The 25,056-nt window shown below is 35.9% G+C and overlaps 1 protein-coding gene across 15 annotated transcripts in view; it reads left to right on the top strand.

The window, feature by feature from the left end:
* The window catches only part of dlg3 (discs, large homolog 3 (Drosophila)), a 399,427-nt gene that overhangs the window by 194,425 nt on the left and 179,946 nt on the right, over positions 1 to 25,056 (top strand). For 12 of the 15 annotated variants that reach the window (XM_061930678.1, XM_072912496.1, XM_072912493.1 and 9 more), the window contains 2 exons: positions 18,175 to 18,228; positions 22,975 to 23,025. In XM_061930678.1, the coding sequence (XP_061786662.1) occupies positions 18,175 to 18,228; positions 22,975 to 23,025 (105 nt within the window). The remainder of the gene's footprint in view (positions 1 to 18,174; positions 18,229 to 22,974; positions 23,026 to 25,056) is intronic. The other 3 variants (XM_072912495.1, XM_061930681.1, XM_072912497.1) reach the window with 1 other exon arrangement.

Here is a 25,056-nt window from a genome sequence, read left to right as displayed (position 1 = left end):
ATTTCTCCTTTTTGTTACCCTTTCAGTGGAAGCATGACAAGAACAAACCAAATAGTTCCTTATTAAAAAGTAATTCAGATGATTATTGTGGTTGCAGTCCCACCTCTCTGCTAGTTGTGATGTGCTATGTGTTGAATATAGACTCATGTATATACACACACAGGCATGGTGTTCAGGCAACAATCGGCATGTTGTAGGAGCACAAAAGCCTTTTCCCTTCCATATCAGTCACTCTTGCCTGGATGCACCAAGAGCAGCGCGCTCCAGTTGACACGATGGAGGCATGCTTGCACTCATCTGTAAAAACAGGGCAAAATGGCCTCATGTATGTTACTCACCGCTCAGCAAGAGCGCGGTGTGGGGGAGGGGGGGTGTTGCTAAGTAGGCCTGCTGGCCAATGCCACACAGGCAGCGGTTGCCATGGGAACACATTGATTATTTAACAATTGGGATGGGAGCCCGTGGCCCGCATTCGTCATGGCGACCCCTGTGGGCGCAGGCGTGCTGCCCGTGTCTCCACATGGCACACCTTGCTGGGGCCAGACAGAAGTGAGGAGGAAGAGTGGCATGGAGATGCCTCCTGGTGGTCAGTGGGCACGTGTTGGCGTGCAGTCTGGACTCCTTGTCTCGCTGTGTGGAAAAGAAAAGGGCTCTGTGTGCCACCCCTTGTGCAACAATGCCATCGCCATAAAGCCACGATTGTATCACCAGGCCTCAAATTGTAACTTTTTCAGGTCAAGGCAAGTGTTGCTTTAAAGGAGGGCTCATATTTTAGAGCACCAAGGCAAACATTATTTTCTTTCCAGGCAGGGGCTCCAAAGTATGCATATATATATATATATATATATATATATATATATATATATATATATATATATATATATATATATATATATATATATATATATATATATATATATATATATATATATATATATATATATATATGTGTGTGTGTGTGTGTGTGTGTGTGTGTGTATATATTTATTTATATATATAGAAGACAACATAGTTTGTTATTTAGCCAAAACAGAAATAATTCTAAAAGTGTTCAATTCTTGGTCAGGTGTTGCTAGGCAGACTTTGTGTGCTCCATAAACCGTCGAAGAAAATGGCATAGAAGAAAACATGTTTTGTTATTTAGCCGTAACAGAATTAATTATAAAAGTGTTTAATTCCTGGTCAGGTGTTGCTAGGCAGACTTTGTGTGTTCCATAAACCATCGAAGAAAATAACATAGAGGATAACATGTTTTGTTATTTAGCCAAAAGAGAAATAATTCTAAAAGTGTTTAATTCCTGGTCAGGTGTTGCTAGGCAGACTTTGTGTGTTCCATAAGCCCTCGAAGAAAATGGCATAGAAGATAACTTGTTTTGTTATTTAGCCGAAACAGAATTAATTCTAAAAGTGTTCAATTCCTGGTCAGGTGTTGCTAGGCAGACTTTGTGTGCTCCATAAGCCATAGAAGATAACATGTTTTGTTATTTAGCTGAAACAGAATTAATTTTAAAAGTGTTCAATTCCTGGTCAGGTGTTGCTAGACAGACTTTGTGTGTTCCATAAACCATCGAAGAAAATGGCGTAGAAGATAACATGTTTTGTTATTTAGCCGAAACAGAATGAGTTTTAAAAGTGTTCAATTCCTGGTCAGGTGTTGCGAGGCAGACTTTGTGTGTTCCATAAGCCCTCAAAGAAAATAGCATAGAAGATAACATGTTTTGTTATTTAGCCGAAACAGAATTAGTTTTAAAAGTGTTCAATTCCTGGTCAGGTGTTGCTAGGCAGACTTTGTGTGCTCCATAAGCCATAGAAGATAACATGTTTTGTTATTTAGCTGAAACAGAATTAATTTTAAAAGTGTTTAATTGCTGGTCAGGTGTTGCTAGGCAGACTTTGTGTGTTCCATAAACCATAGAAGAAAATGGCATAGAAGATAACATGTTTTGTTATTTAGCCGAAACACAATTAATTCTAAAAGTGTTTAATTGCTGGTCAGGTGTTGCTAGGCAGACTTTGTGTGTTCCATAAGCCATCGAAGAAAATGGCATAGAAGATAACATGTTTTGTTATTTAGCCGAAACACAATTAATTCTAAAAGTGTTTAATTCCTGGTCAGGTGTTGCTAGGCAGACTTTGTAGGGTTCAGTTGGTTTGACAATTGACATATTATCATGTGTAGATTAGACTGATAAATAGAAAGTAGTTACAGAATGATATGTGTAGTGTTTTGGCATCTTTTCAATCATGGTCTATCCCAGATCTTGAATCCACTCCTTTGTCCACCAGGTGTTGCTGAAGAGTCGGTTCTAGTCCTTTCACTTTGACCCCCTTTTCTGCAGAGGAATCGCTCAGTTTCTCACACTTTCAAACTGCGTCAGATTGTCGCAAGCAGACATTTGCACTTATCTTGAACATTGTCCCACCATTAATTCTCCTGGTGAACATTAAAGTAGACTCAAGCGGACTTGACCTCCGTAACCCTTCACCTACTTCCCATCAAGGGATTATCCAGATACTGTCAATTGCTATTTGACCCCCGGGTGGTTTTACTCTGGCACAGAATATGCACGGTTTGGGGGGGGGGGGTGACTCTGTGTTTCCTCCTGGGGAAGTACTGAAGAAGTAGGACTAGGTGACCCTGCCCAGGATTGAGAGTAATCCGGTCTAATCCCAGGTATTTGGGTTGAACAACCGCATGTTGAGATTACTTGTGCTCAGATTATATTCCTTTCTGTTTGTTTGTTTGTTATGCGGGATCAAGACGGCCGGCTTACGGCGGAATGGGATAAGACTGCTGTTTTGGATTTACTTACTGACCTGGTCCCCTATTACGCAATATAGTTCCATCCTCACGTTGACGTCGCTAAAGCAGTGCTTCTCAAATACTTTCCCTCCCCCACTCGCCGCTGTGACTATAAATAATATCATTTGTCGGTAAAATAGGTATAAGTACACCTCTGCGTAGCATTGTATACCGGTACTGGTATAGTATCGCCGTACTAACGAATCAAAAATACTCTGTTTGGAAAGTACCGGTTCCCGGTTACGACGGCGCGTCGTCACATTGCTGGTTTTTACGAGGAGAGGAGCATGTTCGGCAGTGCACACACACAGAGTACTTACAAGCAGACACAGTGTGTAGACAGAAAAGGGAGAACGGACGCATAAAGATAAAGGTGAAGTTATAACACTGAAACACCCTCAGGAAGAGGTACTTTAAGACATGGCTTGCGAGCTAGCTAATGTCCATCCACAGTCTGCCGTGTTTTAGCTACTTCTAAATCACTAATCCTCGTCTCCATGGCGACAAAAAAAGTATGTTTCTTACAAGTTTGATTATCACTGCAGGATGAGTAACAGCTAAACATGCTTCACTACACAGCGTAGGAGGATACAATAGCTCACCGGCGTCACAATGTAAACAAACGCCATGGGTGGATCTACACCTGACATCCACTGTAATGATACCAAGTACAAGAGTGTTACTACTATGATTACATCGATATGTTTTATCGACACAAAATCTTCCTTGTTTTTAAAAAAAAATATGTTTACAAACTCATTATTGAAAACATGATGACTTAAATTATGATCCTGTAACTACTTGGTATCGGATCGATACCTAAATGTGTGGTATCATCCAAAACTAATGTAAAGTATCAAAGAAGAGAAGAATACGTGATTATTACATTTTAACAGAAGTGTAGATAGAACATGTTAAAACAGAAAATAAGCAGATATTAACAGTAAATGAACAAGTGGATTAATAATCAATTTTTACAGTTTGTCCTTTATAATGTAGACAAAATAATAGGTAGATAAATGACACAATATGTTACTGCATACGTCTAATTAGGAGTCTTTGTTTGTTTACTTACTACTAAAAGACAAGTTGTCTAGTATGTTCACTATTTTATTTAAGGACTAAATGACAATAATAAACATGTTTCATGTACCCTAAGATTTTTTGTTCAAATAAAGCCAATAATACCATTTTTTTGTGGTCCCCTTTATTTAGAAAAAGTATCTGGTTATGTTTCCTTAGTTGCTGTTTATTTCCTGTCGGCGCTCTTATTTTAGTTCCACTTCCTGCCTGTCTCCCCGGGCGCTGTTTCCCTTCACCTGCCGCTGATTGGCAGCCTGTCCACACCTGTTGTCAATCAGCTGGCTGCTATTTATGCCTGCCTCGCCCTCCAGTCAGGGCTCGATGATATTTTCCCGTTGCCTGTTTCCTGGTTCCTGTTTTCCCTGCAACTGGTTAATGTGACATGAAAAAAACACAAGTAATGTAAAAAAAACAAAACATGGTGTTTACTTTTTGATGTCAAAATAAAGCACAAAGCCGTTTGGCTAATGAAGATGAAGTCTAATAAACAAGCTTTGTTCTTCTCCAACAACACCATGTAGTTCAGTGCAACAGTTTGGCCAACAAAAACAAAACAGGAGTGACACCTCTCACATCGAATACACAATCTTCACAGCCTTCCTTCAATTCGATGAGATGACAAAACATTTGAGCTAGTATTGATGTTATTTGAACACCAATACAGTTTTCAGTTAAATAAAGGAGGAGTGAGTCAACAAAGTAAAGACTTTATAATAGAAGTTGTGACAACGTTCACGACACATCACCTGCTGCATGTTTCCTCACCTCATTAACGCTCAGTCACAGCAGCTGATGGACGCTGTTTTGAGAAAATAAAAGCAACATCAAATAGTTTTCTCCTTGGCTCTAAACTTTTAGTGTGTTTGGACAAGTGTCTCCCATATTGTCCACACCTGTCTCCATCTAAACACAGCAATGTTAAACCAAGCACTTGGCTCCGTTTACTCCGAGGGGAAATCTCCGCAGCAAAGTCCGTGTAGTTAGTCCGCCATGATTATCAAGCCGCATGCGCCGGACTTCGTGTTGCCTAAAAGGCATTAATAAATGACGGGGTTTCGGCAATGAAAAAATGAGACGGTATTACTAACCATCTGGAATTTTATCGCAAATTATCATTACACCGTTGATTGTTACATCCCTAGTCCATTAACAAGTACAAAGTCAAGGGCGGTCAAGGCATGTTCTTGCCACAGATGTTGGTCTATTTTTTTAGGGCATTACAGCAAATGACGTGGCAGTTGTCGTGGTTAAATTTGAGCCCTGTATCACCAAAAAAGGTGTAAAATGTATATTACATTTGTCCAACATTTATATGAATGTACATGGCTGTGGAGTTTGTATATCAAAACATTACACAGTATTTAGCTAGGCTATATGACTGCAAAGTACATTTCTTGTCAAAATGTACAACATTTGACTGGCTCAAACCATGTTCTTGCCACAGATGTTAAGCTATTTTTTTAGGGCATTACGGCAAAATGCATCTTGGGGGTTCAACACTAGCAGAATCTGACAACGTGCTAGCAAGTTAGCTCATGCTAACAACGCTATCTTCCATTACATTAAGATAGCACATAGAAATATGCGTGAAAACACGCCTACAGACATCAACACGCGGGACGCTTTAGCAGGTATAAATTGTTTGAGTTATATTGTAAAACTTACAAACGTTGCTCGGAGTGATGAATGAGGAATTCTTACGAGTAGAATCGCTATGGACGGCTAGAAGACGGCACGGCACTTCTACTTCTGGTTAAAAGCACTAAATATAAGGACACTGCAGCACCAAAATGGCAGCATAGCACTCACAATAAGACACCTTATCAGTGTACATGCTTATTGTTTTTTATAAAACTATTTGCATTGTAAAAATCCATAAATGAGCTGCAGCGTTCAAAGTCATGTGTATATTTACGCTGGCGGTCCCGCCTCCACCCGCTGAGACAAAGATTGACGAGAAGACTGGCCCAGTTGGTTGAATCCTGCTACCGAACAAGGTGCTGAGAGATGCACAGAGTGAACCCTCTTGTGCAGCCACCTAATGGTGATGTCATTTTGTGTGATTTGCCATCTTGAACGTTGGACAAGTGCGTAGTTGTATTCCATTTGTAAAACATGCAGAGTACAGGTTGCTTTGCATTCCACATTCCTGAAGCAGTTGGCCCACAGTCATCATGTTCATGTGGGCTCTTTCTAGCAGGGTCAGTCCCGCTGGTGCCCTGACCTCAACCCCCTGGGTGCACACGTGATGGAAGTAGAGTGGGAGGTAGACGCCAGCATCTGTGGCACACCTGCACTCATCTACTCATCTACTACTCATCTTTTCTACTTCATTCTCATTCTATTCACTTTCTTTCTTTCTGGAATATTGCAATGTTATTTGTGTAAAATGACACACTTTTATTCTTCTTACATGACACTTTTATTGTAATGGAACAACTTTATTCCAATGATTTGTTTTTTTCCTGTGATCACCAGCATTAGTTAGTTATTTATTTAGTCAGTTAGTTAGTTAGTCAATTGTTTATGTAGTTATTTATTTATTTATTTGTTTGGTCAGTCAATTGTTTATGTAGTTAGTTACTTATTTAGTGAGTCAGTTATCTATGCAGTTAGTTATTTTGTTAGTCAGTTACTTATGTAGTTAGTCATTTAGTAAATTAGTTATTTAGTTAGTCAGTTATATATGTAGTTCGTTTTTAGTTAGTCAGTTATTTATGTAGTTAGTTATTTAGTAAGTTAGTTATTTAGTGAGTCAGTTATCTATGTAGTTAGTTATTTAGTTAGTCACTTATTTATGTAGTTGGTTATTTAGTAAGTTAGTTATTTAGTGAGTCAGTTATCTATGTAGTTAGTTATTTAGTAAGTTAGTTATTTAGTGAGTCAGTTATCTATGTAGTTAGTTATTTAGTCAGTCACTTATTTATGTAGTTAGTTTTTAGTTAGTCAGTTATTTATGTAGTTTGTTATTTAGTGAGTCAGTTATCTATGTAGTTAGCTATTTAGTTAGTAAGTTGTGTATGTAGTTATTTACTAAGTTGGTTATTTAGTTAGTTATATATGTAGTTAGTTATTTAGTTAGTCAGTTATTTGTGTAGTTGGTTATTTACTAAGTTAGTTTTTTAGTTAGCTATCTGTGTAGCTGGTTATTTAGTTAATCTGTTATTTATGTAGTTATTCAGTTATTTATTTAGTTATTCAGTTATTTGTGTAGTTAACTATTTAGTTACTCGGTTATATATGTGGTTAGTTATTTAGTTGGTTTGTTATTTAGTTGGTCAGTTATGGTGTAGTTAGTTATTTAGTTAGTTAGTTATTAGTCTGTTATGTATGTCATTAGTTATTTAGATAGTTGGTTATGTATGTAGTTAGTCATTTAGTTAGTTGGTTATATAGTTAGTCTGTTATTTATGTAGTGAGTTATTTAGTTAGTAAGCTATTTATGTAGTTAGTTGTTTAGTTAAACAGTTATTTAATTAGTCAGTTATTCATATAGTTAGTTAGTTCAGTTAGTCAGTTATTTATGTAGTTAGTTATTTAGTAAGTTAGTTATTTAGTTAGGTATCTATGTAGTTAGTTAGTTAGTCAGTTATTTATGTAGTTAGTTATTTAGTTAGTAATTCAGTTTGTCAGTTATTTATTTAGTTATTCAGTTATTTATTTAGTTAGTTATGTACTTAGTTTGTTATTTAGTTAGTTGGTTATCTATGTGGTTAGTTATTTAGTTGGTTAGTTATTTAGTTAGTCAGTTATTTAGTTAGTCAGTTATGTAGTTATTTATTTATGTAGTTAGTTAGTCAGTTATTAAGTTAGTCTGTTATGGAGTTAGTTATTTATGGAGTTAGTTATTTAGTTAGTTATTTATGTAGTTAATTGTTTAGTCAGTTATTTAGTTAGTCAGTTATTTAGTTAGTCAGGTATTTAGTTTGTCAGTGATTCATGTAGTTAGTTAGTTCAGTTCGTCAGTTATTTATGCAGTTAGTTATTTACTTAGTTGTTTAGTTAGTCAGTTATTTATGTAGTTATTTATGTAGTTAGTTATTTAGTCAGTTATTTATAGAGTTACTTATTTAGTTATTTAGTTGGCAGTGTTTGATGACACTTTGAGGAAATGTCATGAATGGGATAAGGAACGAGGGATTACATTTTGGGGATGATCCGGCTCACCGTCTGGATTCAGGACTTTTTAGCCTGGCAGAGGTCCGCGCTGTTGGAGTGATTTTTTTAAGTTTTTGTTTTACTATGAATGTATTCTCATACAATAACTGCTCATTTCACAAATAATTGTAAATGTGTCTGTAAGATAGCAAATTCATTCAACCGTATTTTCCGGACTATTGAACGCATCGGTATTTACAGTAGGTCGCACCACTACATTTGAGGGGGAAATATATTGTTACATATATTAAGCTGCATATATATATATATATATATATATATATATATACACACACACGTTGTACGATATACGATATATACTATTTACATACTTTAATTGTTTCCAAAATGGTGTGTGCATGACAACACTCCTACAGACATCACACATGGAACGGTTTAGTAAGTACAAACAGTTGTAGTTATATTGTAAAACTTACAAAAGTTGCTTGGAGTTAAAAATGAAAATTCAATGCAAGTAGAAACGCTATTGACGGCAAGAAGACTGAACGGCACTTCCGTTTGAAAGCACTAAATGGAAGGACACTGCAGTACCTGCAGTGAGCAGAATTGCCCAAAAGATGGCGCCATAGCACAAACAATAACTCGCCTTATCAGTGTCTGATTGATTTGATTGAAATTATTATTAGTAGATTGCACAGTACAGTACATATTCCGTACAATTGACCACTAAATGGTAACATCCCAATAAGTTTTTCAACTTGTTTAAGTCCACGTTAATCAATTCATGGTAAACTCAAAATTCATGTCTTTGCTTGTTGTTTTTCCCGAACTATTTTTAATATGGCAAAGAAAAGTCCATAAATTAGCCGCACTGTCTTTATAAGCCTCAGGGATCAAAGTGTAGGAAAAATTCAGAATTCACGGTAATTAATTATTTTTGTGAAACCACAATTATTTAACATATTTTTTTTAGACTACAACTTTATTTTGATTAAAAAAATGATTCTTCTAGTGCGACATTATTTTAGTAAAATTACAGTTTTTCAAATGTATTCTCGATAAATGACATCATTTGTCTTGTAATTCTGCGACATTATTCTAATCAATTTATGATTTTCTCCTTGGAATATTGCAATTTTATTTATCATTTAGGAATATAGGACCAATATTTAGTTATGTCATTATGTTTCAGTGTGTGTGTGTGTGTGTGTGTGTGTGTGTGTGTGTGTGTGTGTGTGTGTGTGTGTGTGTGTGTGTGTGTGTGTGTGTGTGTGTATGTGTATGTTAACATCAGATTTGAATTAAACAGTGTTTTTTTTTTTTACTATTTTTGGAAAAGACATCTTAGTGCAAGCGTGTCCAACTCCTCTTCCTCCTCCTCCTCCTCCTCCATTTCAACTTGACTTGAGCGCCAGCATAATTTGCTTTCTGGCTGACTGAACCTTGCTCTTAATGCACGTGTGTGAGTGTGTGACATACTGTATACATAACATGAGTAACAATCAACGACGACAACACAAACACCACATTTTGAAGCTTTTCAGGTGGAATTATTTCCCATTCTTGCTTGATGTACAGCTTCTGCTATTTTAGCCTTCATATTGCATCACACATTTTCAATGGGAGACAAGTCTGGACTACAGGCAGGCCAGTCTAGTACCCGCCCGCACTCTTTTACTATGAAGCCACGCTGTTGTAACACATGGTTTGGCATTGTCTTGCTGAAATAAGCAGGGGCGTCCATGATAACGTTGCTTGGATGGCAACATATGTTGCTCCAAAACCTGTATGTACCTTTCAGCATTAATGGTGCCTTCACACATGTGTAAGTTACCCATGCCTTGGGCACTATTACACCCCCATACCATCACAGATGCTGGCTTTTCAACTTTGCTCCTGGAACAATCCGGATGGTTCTTTTCCTCTTTATCCATAGTTTCCAAAAACAATTTAAACGGTGGACTCGTCAGACCACAGAACACTTTTCCACTTTGCATCAGTCCATCTTAGGTGAGCTTGGGCCCAGCGAAGCTGGTGGCGTTTCTGGGTGTTGTTGATAAATGGCTTTGGCTTTGCATGGTAGAGTTTTAACTTGTACTTACAGATGTAGCGACAAACTGTAGTTACTGACAGTGGTTTTCTGAAGTGTTCCTGAGCCCATGTGGTGATATCCTTTACACACTGATGTCGCTTTTTGATGCAGTACCAACTGAGGGATCCAAGGTCCGTAATATCATCGCTTTCGTGCAGTGATTTCTCCAGATTCTCTGAACCTTTTGATGATATTACAGACCGTAGATGGTGAAATCCCTATATTCCTTGCAATAGCTGGTTGAGAAATGTTGTTCTTAAACGGTTGGACAATTTGCTTTTTTTCTTGGAAGCTGCTTTTATACCCAATCATGGCACCCACCTGTTCCCAATTAGCCTGTTCACCTGTGGGATGTTCCAAATAAGTGTTTGATGAGCATTCCTCAGCTTTCTCAGTCTTTTTTGCCACTTTTGCCAGTTTTTTGAAACATGTTGCAGGCATCAAATTCAAGTTTCTCAGTGTGAACATTAAATATCTTGTCTTTGCAGTCTATTCAATTGAATATAAGTTGAAAAGGATGTGCAAATCATTGTATTCTGTTTTTATTTACCATTTACACAACGTGACAACTTCACTGCTTTTGGGGTTTTGTAAAATTACCAAATATTTTCTGGTATTTTTACAACTTGAAAACATGTTTTTCTTGTACTGTAATCCTCACACTTTTTCTTTTAGTTGTATGATCACAACACATTATTGCACATTTATTCTTGTTTAGTTATATTTATTAAAAAACTATGCTAATATGTAGTCTATTTTTTTAATTATCCTACTACAACTATAACAATAAATTATTTTTTTGTATTCAATCCATTTAGTCACGTATTTATTATAGTTAAATTATGACTTCATGTTAATCTCATAAATTAATTGTCTTTTTTTATAATTACAAATATTACAAATGTGCTGTTAAAAATGTCACCTTTTTTTTGTCAGTATTACACATTGTCTTTGTTCAATTCAATTCTTTTTGTCTTAACATTCTTTAATATTATTTTATTTTTGCAAAACCCAGACTTTATTTTATTCTCATAAAATCGTCATTGTTTTTGTAGTAAACTTGCATGTTCTAATCCTAGCACTTTTTCTTTTAGTTGTATCATCACAATACATTCTTGCACATTTATTCTTGATTAGTTATATTTATTAAAAAAACATGCTAATATTTGGTCTATTTTTTTTAATTATGATCCTACAACTATAACAATAAAAAAATTTTTTAGCATTGAATCTATTTAGTCAATCATTTATTATAGTTAAATTATGACTTCATGTTAATCTCATAAATTAATCATCTTTCTTTATCATTAATCAATCAATCAATCAATCAATGTTTATTTATATAGCCCTAAATCACAAGTGTCTCAAAGGGCTGCACAAGCCACAACGACATCCTCGGTACAGAGCCCATTACAAATGTGCTGTGAAAAATGTAACCTTTTTTTGTCAATATTACAAATTTGTCTTTGTTCAATTCAAATCTTTTGTCTTCACATTCTGTAATATTATTTTATTTTTGCAAAACCCAGACTTTATTTTATTCTCAAAAATCGTCATTTTTCTTGTAGTAAACTTGCATGTTCTAATCCTAGCATTTTTTCTTTTAATTGTATAATCACAACACATTCTTGCACATTTATTCTTGTTTAGTTATATTTATTAAAAAAAACATGCTAATATTTGGTCTATTCTTTTAATTATGATACTACAGCTATAACAAAAAAAAATTTGTTAGCATTTAATCCATTTAGTCAATTATTTATTAAAATTAAATTATGACTTCATGGTAATCTCATAATAATTACAAGTATTACAAATTTGTTGTGAAAAATGTCACCTTTTTTTGTCAGTATTACAAATTTGTCTTTGTTCAATTAAAATATTTTTGTCTTAACATTATTTTATTTTTGCAAAACCCAGACTTTATTTTATTCTCATAAAATTGTCATTTTTCTTGTAGTAAACTTGCATGTTCTAATCCTTGCGCTTTTTCTTTTAGTTGTATGATCACAGCACATTCTTGCACATTTATTCTTGTTTAGTTATTGTTATTAAAAAACAATGCTAATATTTGTTCTATTTTTTAAATTATAATACTACAACTATAACAATAAATGATTTTTTTAGCATTTAATCCATTTAGTCACTTATTTATTATAGTTAAATTATGACTTCATGTAGATCTCATAAATTAATCATCTTTTTTTATAATTACAAATATTACAAATGTGCTGTGGAAAATGTCACCTTTTTTTGTCAATATTACAAATTTGGTTTTGTTCAATTCAAATATTTTTGTCTTAATATTATTTTATTTTTGCAAAACCCAGACTTTATTTTATTCCCATAAAATCGTAATTTTTCTTGTAGTAAACTTGCATGTTCTAATCCTAGCACTTTTTCTTTTAGTTGTATGATCACAACACATTCTTGCACATTTATTCTTGTTTAGTTGTATTTATTAAAAAACTATGCTAATATTTGTTCTATTTTTTAAATTATTATACTACAACTATAACAATAAATTATTTTTTTAGCATTTAATCCATTTAGTCACTTATTTATTATAGTTACATTATGACTTCATGTAGATCTCATAAATTAATCATCTTTTTTTATAATTACAAATATTACAAATGTGCTGTGAAAAATGTCACCTTTTTTTGTCAATATTACAAATTTGGTTTTGTTCAATTCAAATATTTTTGTCTTAATATTATTTTATTTTTGCAAAACCCAGACTTTATTTTATTTTATTTTACATGTAGTAAACTTGCATGTTCTAATCCTCACACTTTTTCTTTTAGTTGTATCATCACAACACATTATTGCACATTTATTCTTGTTTAGTTATATTTATTAAAAAAACATGCTAATATTTGGTCTATCTTTTAAATTATTATACTGCAACTACACTGGGGGATCTGTGGTGGGCTCTCCTATTTCTGGGGCTGAGGTTGCCGAGGTTGTTAAAAAGCTCCTCGGTGGCAAGGCCCCGGGGGTGGATGAGATCCGCCCAGAGTTCCTTAAGGCTCTGGATGTTGTGGGGCTGTCTTGGTTGACAAGACTCTGCAACATCGCGTGGACATCGGGGGCGGTTCCTCTGGATTGGCAGACCGGGGTGGTGGTTCCTCTCTTTAAGAAGGGGAACCGGAGGGTGTGTTCCAACTATCGTGGGATCACACTCCTCAGCCTTCCCGGTAAGGTCTATTCAGGTGTACTGGAGAGGAGGCTACGCCGGATAGTCGAACCTCGGATTCAGGAGGAACAGTGTGGTTTTCGTCCTGGTCGTGGAACTGTGGACCAGCTCTATACTCTCGGCAGGGTCCTTGAGGGTGCATGGGAGTTTGCCCAACCAGTCTACATGTGCTTTGTGGACTTGGAGAAGGCATTCGACCGTGTACCCCGGGAAGTCCTGTGGTGAGTGCTCAGAGAGTATGGGGTAACGGACTGTCTTATTGTGGCAGTTCGCTCCCTGTATAATCAGTGCCAGAGCTTGGTCCGCATGGCCGGCAGTAAGTCGGACACGTTTCCAGTGAGGGTTGGACTCCGCCAAGGCTGCCCTTTGTCACCGATTCTGTTCATAACCTTTATGGACAGAATTTCTAGACGCAGTCAGGGCGTTGAGGGGATCTGGTTTGGTGGCTGCAGGATTAGGTCTCTGCTATTTGCAGATGATGTGGTCCTGATGGCTTCCTCTGGCCAAGATCTTCAGCTCTCGCTGGATCGGTTCGCAGCCGAGTGTGAAGCGACTGGGATGAGAATCAGCACCTCCAAGTCCGAGTCCATGGTTCTCTCCCGGAAAAGGGTGGAGTGCCATCTCCGGGTTGGGGAGGAGATCTTGCCCCAAGTGGAGGAGTTCAAGTACCTCGGAGTCTTGTTCACGAGTGGGGGAAGAGTGGATCGTGAGATCGACAGGCGGATCGGTGCGGCATCTTCAGTAATGCGGACGCTGTATCGATCCGTTGTGGTGAAGAAGGAGCTGAGCCGGAAGGCTAAGCTCTCGATTTACCGGTCGATCTACGTTCCCATCCTCACCTATGGTCATGAGCTTTGGGTCATGACCGAAAGGACAAGATCACGGGTACAAGCGGCCGAAATGAGTTTCCTCCGCCGAGTGGCGGGGCTCTCCCTTAGAGATAGGGTGAGAAGCTCTGTCATCCGGGGGGAGCTCAAAGTAAAGCCGCTGCTCCTCCACATGGAGAGGAGCCAGATGAGGTGGTTCGGGCATCTGGTCAGGATGCCACCCGAATGCCTCCCTAGGGAGGTGTTTAGGGCACGTCCGACCGGTAGGAGGCCACGGGGAAGACCCAGGACACGCTGGGAAGACTATGTCTCCCGGCTGGCCTGGGAACGCCTCGGGGTCCCACAGGAAGAGCTGGACGAAGTGGCTGGGGAGAGGGAAGTCTGGGCTTCCCTGCTTAGGCTGCTGCCCCCGCGACCCGACCTCGGATAAGCGGAAGAAGATGGATGGATGGATGGATACTGCAACTATAACAATAAATGATTTTTTTAGCCTTTAATCCATTTAGTCAATTATTTATTATAGTTAAATTATGACTTTATGTTAATCTCATAAATCAATAATATTTTTTCATAATTACAAATATTACAAATGTGCTGTGGAAAATGTCACCTTTTTTTTGTCAATATTACAAATTTGGTTTTGTTCAATTCAAATCTTTTTGTCTTAATATTCTGTAATATTATTTTACTTTTGCAAATCCCAGACTTTATTTTATTCTCATAACATCCTCATTTTTCTTGTTATAAACTTGCATTTTTTCTTGTAATTTAACAAGATTTTTCTTGTCAAATTATTAACTTTTTGGGGTGTAAAATTATTTATTAATTCCTGTAGCAAAGACACGACAGTAGAATCAAAGTGTAGATTTATAATTGTTGTATTTTTTTTTTTTTGAGTGTGACCTCCTGCACTTTATTGTTATTACTGTTGCCATGAATGTTTTTAGACAACTATCCAATAGGGACAAGTGGTGTGGCAAATACGTGCAGAATTGAAGGGGACTCCATCGCAGTTACGGTGCAAGGTGTTATTCCTCCAGTGTGTCAAACGGTCGCCACATTGCTATTTTTCCATCTCATATTGCATTATTCATTGACCCACCTGATATCTCGCTGTGTTGCCGAACAAAGCGGCGGTCTCTCAGCCCCAGTCCTCATCGTCAGCCCTCACACCTTCCCAGCATCCTTCCACCGAGGGGACTCTTCCCATCACTTCACTCTCATGCAATAACGTATATGTGTGTGTTCTTGTATTTCTACCCTTCTTGAGACATCAACAAGGAAAAGTAGCTTCCATATGAGGAGATGTGAACAACTTAGGACATAAATCATGGTCCCAATACAGAAAACCATTGCATTTAATAGAGAGTCAAATACTAGAGTCCGTGAACATTGCTCCAAAGTCAGAATTTTTTTTGTTAATTTAATGTGCATACAAAAGTAAACATTGACAAGGACTTCCCTGATTTTACGACTTCTGGCGCTGACGTAAGACAACCCGCGTCCCATATGTGACCATAGGCCATTAACAGTTAGCGTCTACAGCTGGGTTGCCTAAAATGCGGCACAGGGGCCATCTGTGGTCCGTGACTCCTTTGTCATCGGCCTTCAGCACATTACAAAAAACAAAAAATAGAGATCTCATTTGCACTCCTGGTGGTGAAATCTATTAAAATGAGGGTGGTACCAAAAAGGAAGGATTTTTTTTTTTCAAATTGACTGTGTGTCGTTTTTAAAAGTGCTCCCCCTCTGGTCAACATATGAAATAACAAGTGTGTGTAAGAAATTGAAATGCGCCCCCATTGGCCAAAATTAATTTAAAAAAAATTATAGTAATTATGTATATAGGGACATACTATAATAACTTGATAATCAGAATCAGAATCAGAATCAGAATCAGCTTTATTGTCATTACGCAAGGTAACGAGATTGAGGCCATTCCATACAGTGCGATGTGTGCATGCTAGAAAAACAATGTGCAAATATATAAAAATATAAAAAATGTAGAAGTGCAATGAATATGGTGTGAAATGAATATATACATGAAAAAAAAACAAAAAAAACAGGGTGGTTGGTGGAATGGGTTATTGCACCGAAGAGAAGGCAGTTATGAGGGACAATGGGGCAGTAATGAAGATTAAAAAACGATTACAAACAAAAAATTTAAAAAAAATGTAATAAAATAACTGAAAGTTTACCTTTTCTATATTTGCATAGTATGTATATATTATTTATGTTGTAAATACAAATCTTTATATATCTAGAAAGGGTGATCCTAAATAGGTAGGCATTTTTCTCAGGTCTCAAGAAGGTAACAAATACAAGAGTGAGTGTGTGTGTGTGTGTGTGTGTGTGTGTGTGTGTGTGTGTGTGTGTGTGTGTGTGTGTGTGTGTGTGTGTGTGTGTGTGTGTGTGTGTGTTCTTGTATTTCTGCCCTTCTTGAGACATCAACAAGGAAAAGTAGCTTCCATATGAGGAGGTGTGAACAAGTTAGGTCATAAATCATGGTCCCAACACGGAAAACCATTGCATCTAATAGAGAGTCCAATACTAGAGTCCGTGAACATTGCTCCAAAGTCAGGATTCTTTTTGTTAATTTAATGTGCATGCAAAAGTAAAGGCTAAGAAATTAAAATGTGCCCCTTTGGCCAAAGCTAATTAAAAATAAATAAATAAATATGTATATAGAGACATACTGCAATAACTTGAAGTAAATAATGAAGATTAAAAACCAATTACAAAATTTTAAAAAAAACATTAACTAAAAGCTTACTTTTTTTATATTTGCATAGTATGTATATATTATTAATGTTGTAAATGCAAATATTTATATATCTAGAAAGGGTGGTCCTAAAGAGGTAGGCATTTTTCTCTGGTCTCAAGAAGGTAACAAATACAAGAGAGAGAGAGAGTGTGCGTGTGTGTGTGTGTGTGTGTGTGTGTGTGTGTGTGTGTGTGTGTGTGTGTGTGTGTGTGTGTGTGTGTGTGTGTGTGTGTGTGTGTGTGTGTGTGTGTGTGTGTTCTTGTATTTTTACCCTTCTTGAGACATCAACAAGGAAAAGTACCTTCCATATGAGGAGGTGTGAACAAGTTAGGACATAAATCATGGTCCCAATATATGGAAAACCATTGCATCTAATAGAGAGTCAAGTACTAGAGTCCGTGAACATTGCTCCAAAGTCAGGATTTGTTTGTTAATTTAATTTGCATACAAAAGTAAACACTGGCAGCAATATATGATAAAACAAGACGGCAGCTAAAGAAGGACTTCCCTATTCATCCCCGGAAAAAACCCGCCAGGAGAACAGCTGATTTTACGACTAAGACTATAGTGGCCATTAATAGTTAGCGTCTACAGCTGGGTTGCCAAAAGTGCGGCAAAGGGGCTAATCTGTGGTCCGTGACTCCTTTGTCATCGGCCTTCAGCACATTACAAAAAACAAAAAAATAGAGATCTTATTTGCACCCCTGGTGGTGAAATCTATCAAAATGAGGGTGGTCCCAAAAAGGAGGGATTTTTCCAATTGACTGTGTGTCGGTTTTAAAAGTGCTCCCCCTCTGGTCAACATATGAAATAACAAGTGTGTGTAAGAAATTCAAATGTGCCCCTTTGGCCAAAATTTATGTAAAATAAAAAAATAAAAAAATAAAATAAAAAAATAAAAAATAAAAAATATATATATATATATATATATATATATATATATATATGTGTATGTGTGGGAAAAAAAATCACAAGACTACTTCATCTCTACAGGCCTGTTTCATGAGGGGGTTCCCTCAATCATCAGGAGATCTCCTGATGATTGAGGGAACCCCCTCATGAAACAGGCCTGTAGAGATGAAGTAGTCTTGTGATTTTTTACACATCTTTATATATCTAGAAAGGGTGGTCCTAAAGAGGTAGGCATTTTTCTCAGGGCTCAAGAAAGTAAGAAATACAATAATGTGTGTGTGTGTGTGTGTGTGTGTGTGTGTGTGTGTGTGTGTGTGTGTGTGTGTGCAGCCACCCTCATACGATGAGATAATGTGTATCTCTTAATATTCACAGGCCAACCCTCCCCCCATCATTGTCAACGCAGACTCACTAGATGCAGGCCCTTATGTAAGTATCTGTTCTCTCTCTCTTTTACTCTCTCTCTCTCTCTCCCTCTCTCTCTCTCTCTCTCTCTCTCTCTCTCTCTCTCTCTCTCTCTCTCTCTCTCTCTCTCTCTCTCTCTTAGTACAGTGTCCATCTCTTTCACTCACACTCGCTCTGTTTCCGTGTGTGTGTGTGTGTGTGTGTGTGTGTGTGTGTGTGTGTGTGTGTGTGTGTGTGTGTGTGTGTGTGTGTGTGTGTGTGTGTGTGTGTGGATGAAAGGGCCTCCTCCTGCTAGTGACATGCTGTTTGCCATGTGGACCCACATCCATTATCTCATTGACCCCGCCTCTTATTTTTTATTTATTAATTTTTTGTGTGAGGACTCGGCGTTGTGCAGTTGCTCTTTTAGTGACCCTTTGACAAAAGCAGAGAAACATACTGTTCATCAGAGGTGTCCAAGTGGTTTTCACTGAGGGCCACATGGCAGCTATGTTTGGCCCCAGAGGGCCACTTCTAACAGTGTAATACTAGTATTACACAATCTTTTATGCATGTTTTTAGTAGATTTAAAAAAAAAAAAAAAAAAAAAAATATGGTAAGTTGCAATCGTTTTAGTGTATATTACTGTAAATAGAAAACAGTGCTGCTGTTTTTATGGTTAAAAAAGGCAGCTCGGTTGCCAGAATTTTACTGTAAAATTTACATTTGTTTTTTTATTGTAAATTTTTTTTTTAAAATGCAATTTTACAGTAAAATTTTGACTTTTTTTTTTTTTTTACCGCAAATCAACAAGTGTAGATTTTTGGGTGTATTACTGTAAATGCTAAAACATCACCACAGTTTATTACAGTAAAAAAAGTACTGTTTTTTTTTCATTTAGAGAAAAATGCTGTAAAAACCACAGTAAATTTCACAATTTGACCATGAAATCTATTGCTACTTTTACATTGCACACTTTGATGCTTTGCAATCATTATTATTAGTATTTATTTATATTTTAAAAATGGTTTGAATGTTTGATAATATATTTTTGCATAATTAGACAATATGTAAGTGAACAATATTTGCGATTACATGGAGTACATATTTTCTTTCTCCCAAAATAGAAATAAAGAAACATTTTTTATGCATTTTATTAGTAGATTTTTTTTAAACTGAAATGTAAAAAAATATATAGTAAGTTGCAATAACTTCAACTCAAAATGTAGTGTGTATTACTGTAAATGGAAAAACAGTTGTCAGAATTTTACAGTAAAATTAACAGGTTTTTTACTGTAAATTAAAAAAAAATGCAATTTTACAGTAAAATTTTGGCACCTGAGCTGCCAGTTTGTTTTTTGTTTTTTTACCGCAAATCAACAAGTGTAGATTTTTGGGTGTATTACTGTAAATGCCAAAACAGCACCACAGTTTATTACAGTAAAAAAAAGTACTGTTTTTTTTCATTTAGAGAAAAATGCTGTAAAAAACACAGTAAATTTCACAATTTGACCATGAAATCTATTGCTACTTTTACATTGCACACTTTGATGGATAACTTGCTTTGAAATCATTATTTATTTGTATTTAAAAAATGGTTTGAATGTTATATTTTTGCATAATTAGACAATATTTGAGTCAACTTCATTTGCGATTACATGGAATACATGTATTTTTTTTCTCCTAAAATAGAAAGAATTAATACATTTTTTATGCATTTTATTAGTAGATTATTTTTTTTTTTTAAGTAAATTGTAAAAAAAATATATATAGTAAGTTGCAATAATTTCACCTCAAAATGTAGTGTATATTACTGTAAATGGCAAAACAGTACTGCTGTTTTTATGGTAAAAAAAACAAAAAAAAAAATACAGCTCAGTTGCCACAATTTTACTGTAAAATTTACATTTTTAATTTACTGTCAATAAAAAAAACCTGCAATTTTACTGTAACATTTTGGCACCCGAGCTGCCAGTTTGTATTGCACCAGTGAATTACTGTAAATGCCAAAAGAGCACCACAATTCATTACAGTATAAAAAGTACTGTTTTTTTTTTTTTTTCATTCAGAGTAAATGCTGTAAAAACCACAGTAAATTTCCTAATTTGACCATGAAATCTATTGCTACTTTTGCATTGCACAATCTGATGCATAACTTGCTTTGAAATCATTATTATTAGTATTTATTTATATTTAAAAATGGTTTGAATGTTTGATCATATATTTGTGCATAATTAGACAATATTTAAGTTAAAATAATCTGCGATTACATGGAGTACATATATATTTTTTCTCCCTAAATAGAAAGAATTAATAAATTTTTATGCATTTTATAAATAGATTTTTTTTTAAAGTAAATTGTAAAAAAATATATAGTAAGTTGCAATAATTTCACCTCAAAATGTAGTGTATATTACTGTAAATGGCAAAACAGTACTGCTGTTTTTATGGTTAAAAGAAAATGCAGCTCCGTTGCCAGAATTTTACTGTAAAATTTACATTGTTTTCACATTTGTAAATAAAAAAAAATGCAATTTTACAGTAACATTTTGGCACATGAGCTGCCAGTTTTTTGGGGTTTTTTTAACCGCAAATCAACAACTGTAGATTTTTGGGTGTATAACTGTAAATGCCAAAACAGCACCACAGTTTATTACAGTAAAAAAAGTACTGTTTTTTTTTTATTTAGAGAAAAATGCTGTAAAAATCACAGTAAATTTCACAATTTGACCAGTAAATCTATCGCTACTTTTACATTGCACAATTTGATGCTTTGAAATCATTATTGTTAGTATTTATTTCTATTTAAAAAATGGTTTGAATGTTTGATAATATATTTTTGCATAATTAGACAATATTTAAGTGAACATCATTTGCGATTACATGGAGTACATTTTTTTTTTCTACCAAAATATAAAGAAAGAATACATTTAGTAAGAAAAAAGTTACAGTACTTTATTGATACATATTATTTCCAGGCTTTCCAGGGCCAAATAAAATGAAGTGGCGGGGCCACATCTGGCCCCCGGGCGTTGAGTTTGACACATGTCCTGTATATAATTGTATTTGACTAAACCATACGTTTTGCATCAAAACCTGCTACAGTATTGCAAGTGTCTGACATATCGATACAGTTCCTTATGCTTTAATATCGATTCGCAAATGAAAATATTGATACTTTTGATACTTCAGCCATAAGAGATCATGTATATTATTATCAGGATCGCAATCATTGAGATGCTATGTTGTTTCTCAGCAGTGGTCCCGCACTCAGTTGTAATACACTTCCCCACCACTTGTGGCAGTAATGACCATTTCAAACAGAAGAAGAGCTAAAATAATGGAGAAGTTTCTTAAGCGCAAAAAATATGACTAAAGTGTTGAAGCAGCAACACTTTTTACATTTTACCAGACACATTAGATCAGGGGTGCTCACACTTTTTCTGCAGGCGAGCTACTTTTCAATTGATCAAGTTGTGGGGATCTACCTCATTCATATATATCATTTATATTTACTTATTTATGAAATATATGTTTTTGTTAATAAGTTAAAGGTGTTTAATGATAATGCAAGCATGTTTAACACATATAGTTAATATTGTAAATAAATTAAAGGTGTTTAATGATAATGCAATCATGTTTAACACATAGTTAATATTGTTAATAAATTAAAGGGGTTTAATGATAATACAAGAATGTTTAATACATATAGTTAATATTGTTAATAAATTAAAGGTGTTTAATGATAATGCAAGCATGTTTAATACATATAGTTAATATTGTTAACAAGTTAAAGGTGTTTAAAGATAATGCAAGCATGTTTAATACATATAGTTAATATTATTAATAAGTTAAAGGTGTTTAAAGATAATACAAGCATGTTTAACACATATAGTTAATATTGTTAACAAGTTAAAGGTGTTTAATGATAATACAAGCATGTTTAACACATATAGTTAATATTGTTAATAAGTTAAAGGTGTTTAAAGATAATACATGCATGTTTAACACATATAGATTCCTTTCTTTCATGAAGACAAGAATATAAGTTGGTGTATTACCTGATTCTGATGACTTGCATTGATAGGAATTAGACAGTGGTGCTAAAAACGTCCGCATTTTCGAATGGAGGAGAAAAAAGTCCTCCTTTATGTCCAATACCACATGAAAGTGGTTGGTTTTTGGCATCTTAATTTGTCCAGCTTCCGTACTCCTTTGTATACACTTTACAAGAAATACATTGTCGGCAAACTCCGTAGCTTGCTAGCTTGTGCACGCCAGCTTTCTGAGACTCGTTTTGTTAGCGCAACTGTGCAACTGTGCAGTCGGTCTTTGGAGTTTTGACGACAGGTACGGCGCCAGAGTCTGTTGAAATAAAGTGTTTCTCGCCTTCCAGTCGGTAATTTTAATGAGCTGGCAGCAGCCAGCGTCATCTCAGAAGACCCTCGGGTGCCGTGAATGTCAATCAAGTGACCAAAGTGACGTCATAGTGAAGATTTATGATCGCTCATTTTTAGGACTATTTTTTTAATGCCTGGCTGGTGATCGACTGACACACCCTCCGAGATCGACCCGTAGCTCGCGATCGACGTAATGAGCACCCCTGCATTAGATATATTTGCACAAAGTATCAAATCGGTATCAACCCAAATTTTGCATCATCATGACATAGTGTTACAGTAATCACGGGGTTTTGCTACATTTTGATGCAATAATCAAATTTTCCATTTCTAATGAAGTTTATAATACAAGTCAGGATTGCTAACCATTTTTTGTGTTCTTGTTTGACAGGTGAATGGCAGCGATGGCATGTACAAGTACGAGGAGATCATCTTAGAGAGGGTAAGCTCCTTTTTTTGTATATACGTGCTTTAAATGTGTGTTTTAATTTGGAAGCCAACAATTAACTAGGCTAACTGTGACCCCACCAGTGAACCACATCGTTCTTAATAAAATCGATTCACATACAAATCGCAATTTTCAAATTCTAAATGTATATTTATATTTTCATTATTTATTATATATTATTATTATATTATATCATTATATTATTATATATTATTATTGTTGTATTATTATATTATATCATTATTATTATTATTATTATTATTATTATTATTATTATTATTATATTTTTTTTTTTTAAAGCAAAAAAAAAAAAAAGCATTGTACCGTTTATACTGCACACACATCGATAGCGCAACACTCAAATAGGTCTGTGTGCAACATAAACACAAAAAACAATTCCTATTGTTACAAAATGCCTATTGATTTATACTTATTATCTAATGATTGTATTAGGTCACATGCATGTCATATATAAGGCTGGTTTAATTTGTGCTCATAGAAATGCTAATTAAAATGCATTTTTCACATTTTTATTTCCACAAATGACATATAGCAGCAATGAGAGTACCGATAAATACCGGTATCGATAAGGGTATCGTACCGATAAATACCGGTATCGATAAGGGTATCGTACCGATAAAATCTTCACAATATACATCCCTACCACAGTGCCACCTGCTGGCGTTGGTGGGCCAGCCTTTATCCTTTTCTAGATGTCTCCAACACAATCCATGTTGTTATTGTCCGTGCAAGATGAATGCACTCGTGTTAGGAAACATCCCGTATGTTCCCCATGGCGCCACACGATCAGAGGGAAGGTAGAATCTGTCTGGTGCACGTTCGAGCGCGGCGTCTTTTTGTACGTCATGCTGAGGCGAGTGCCACGGGCAGACGGCAGAGGAAGGTGAAGTGCTCTCCTCGTTTGTTCATAGGGCCGGCCTGTGCTTGTCAGCTGAGATGCACCTTTCTTGTCATCCCGCCGCCCACACCTGCTCATAGTACTTTTCTAAATAAAGGGGACCACAAAAAATGGCACTATTGGCGTTATTTTAACAGCTGCCACGTTAAAATCAGCTTTGAGTAATGACAAATAAGGAAGCAACGCCACACAAAAGTGTGCAACACAGCAATATTTCCTCCTATACTGCCTCTAAAAAGTACCGGCCCCCCCACTTTTTTTAACAGGAATGACGGCGCGTCACCCCAAAAGGGACAAGCGGTAGAAAATGGATGAATGGATGACGGCGCGTCGTCACGTCGTGACATTGCTGGTTTTATAAGCAGTAATAAAACCAGCGTTTTACTGCAATTTGGTACTGGTACCAACATTTTAGTACGGGTACCAAAATGTGTTTTGATACTTTTCGTTACTTTTCTAAATAAAGGGGACCACAAAAAAATGGCATTATTGGCGTTATTTTAACAGCTGCCACGTTAAAATCAGCTTTGAGTAATGACAAATAAGGAAGCAACGCCACACAAAAGTGTGCAACACAGCAATATTTCCTCCTATACTGCTTCTAAAAAGTACCGGCCCCCCCACTTTTTTTAACAGGAATGACGGCGCGTCACCCCAAAAGGGACAAGCGGTAGAAAATGGATGGATGGATGACGACGCGTCGTGACATTGCTGGATTTATAAGCAGTAAAAATCCAGCGTTTTACTGCAATTTGGTACCGGAACCAACATTTTGGTACCGGTACCAAAATGTATTTTGATACTTTTCGTTACTTTTCTAAATAAAGGGGACCACAAAAAAATGGCATTATTGGCGTTATTTTAACAGCTGCCACGTTAAAATCAGCTTTGAGTAATGACAAATAAGGAAGCAACGCCACACAAAAGTGTGCAACACAGCAATATTTCCTCCTATACTGCCTCTAAAAAGTACCGGCCCCCCCACTTTTTTTAACAGGAATGACGGCGCGTCACCCCAAAAGGGACAAGCGGTAGAAAATGGATGAATGGATGACGGTGCGTCGTCACGTCGTGACATTGCTGGATTTATAATCAGTAAAAAAACA

Source organism: Nerophis lumbriciformis, linkage group LG36, assembly GCF_033978685.3.
Source record: "Nerophis lumbriciformis linkage group LG36, RoL_Nlum_v2.1, whole genome shotgun sequence".
NCBI lineage: Eukaryota > Metazoa > Chordata > Actinopteri > Syngnathiformes > Syngnathidae > Nerophis > Nerophis lumbriciformis.
Note: the sequence above shows the minus strand (reverse complement) of the source record. Positions and strands in the feature narration are given on the sequence as shown.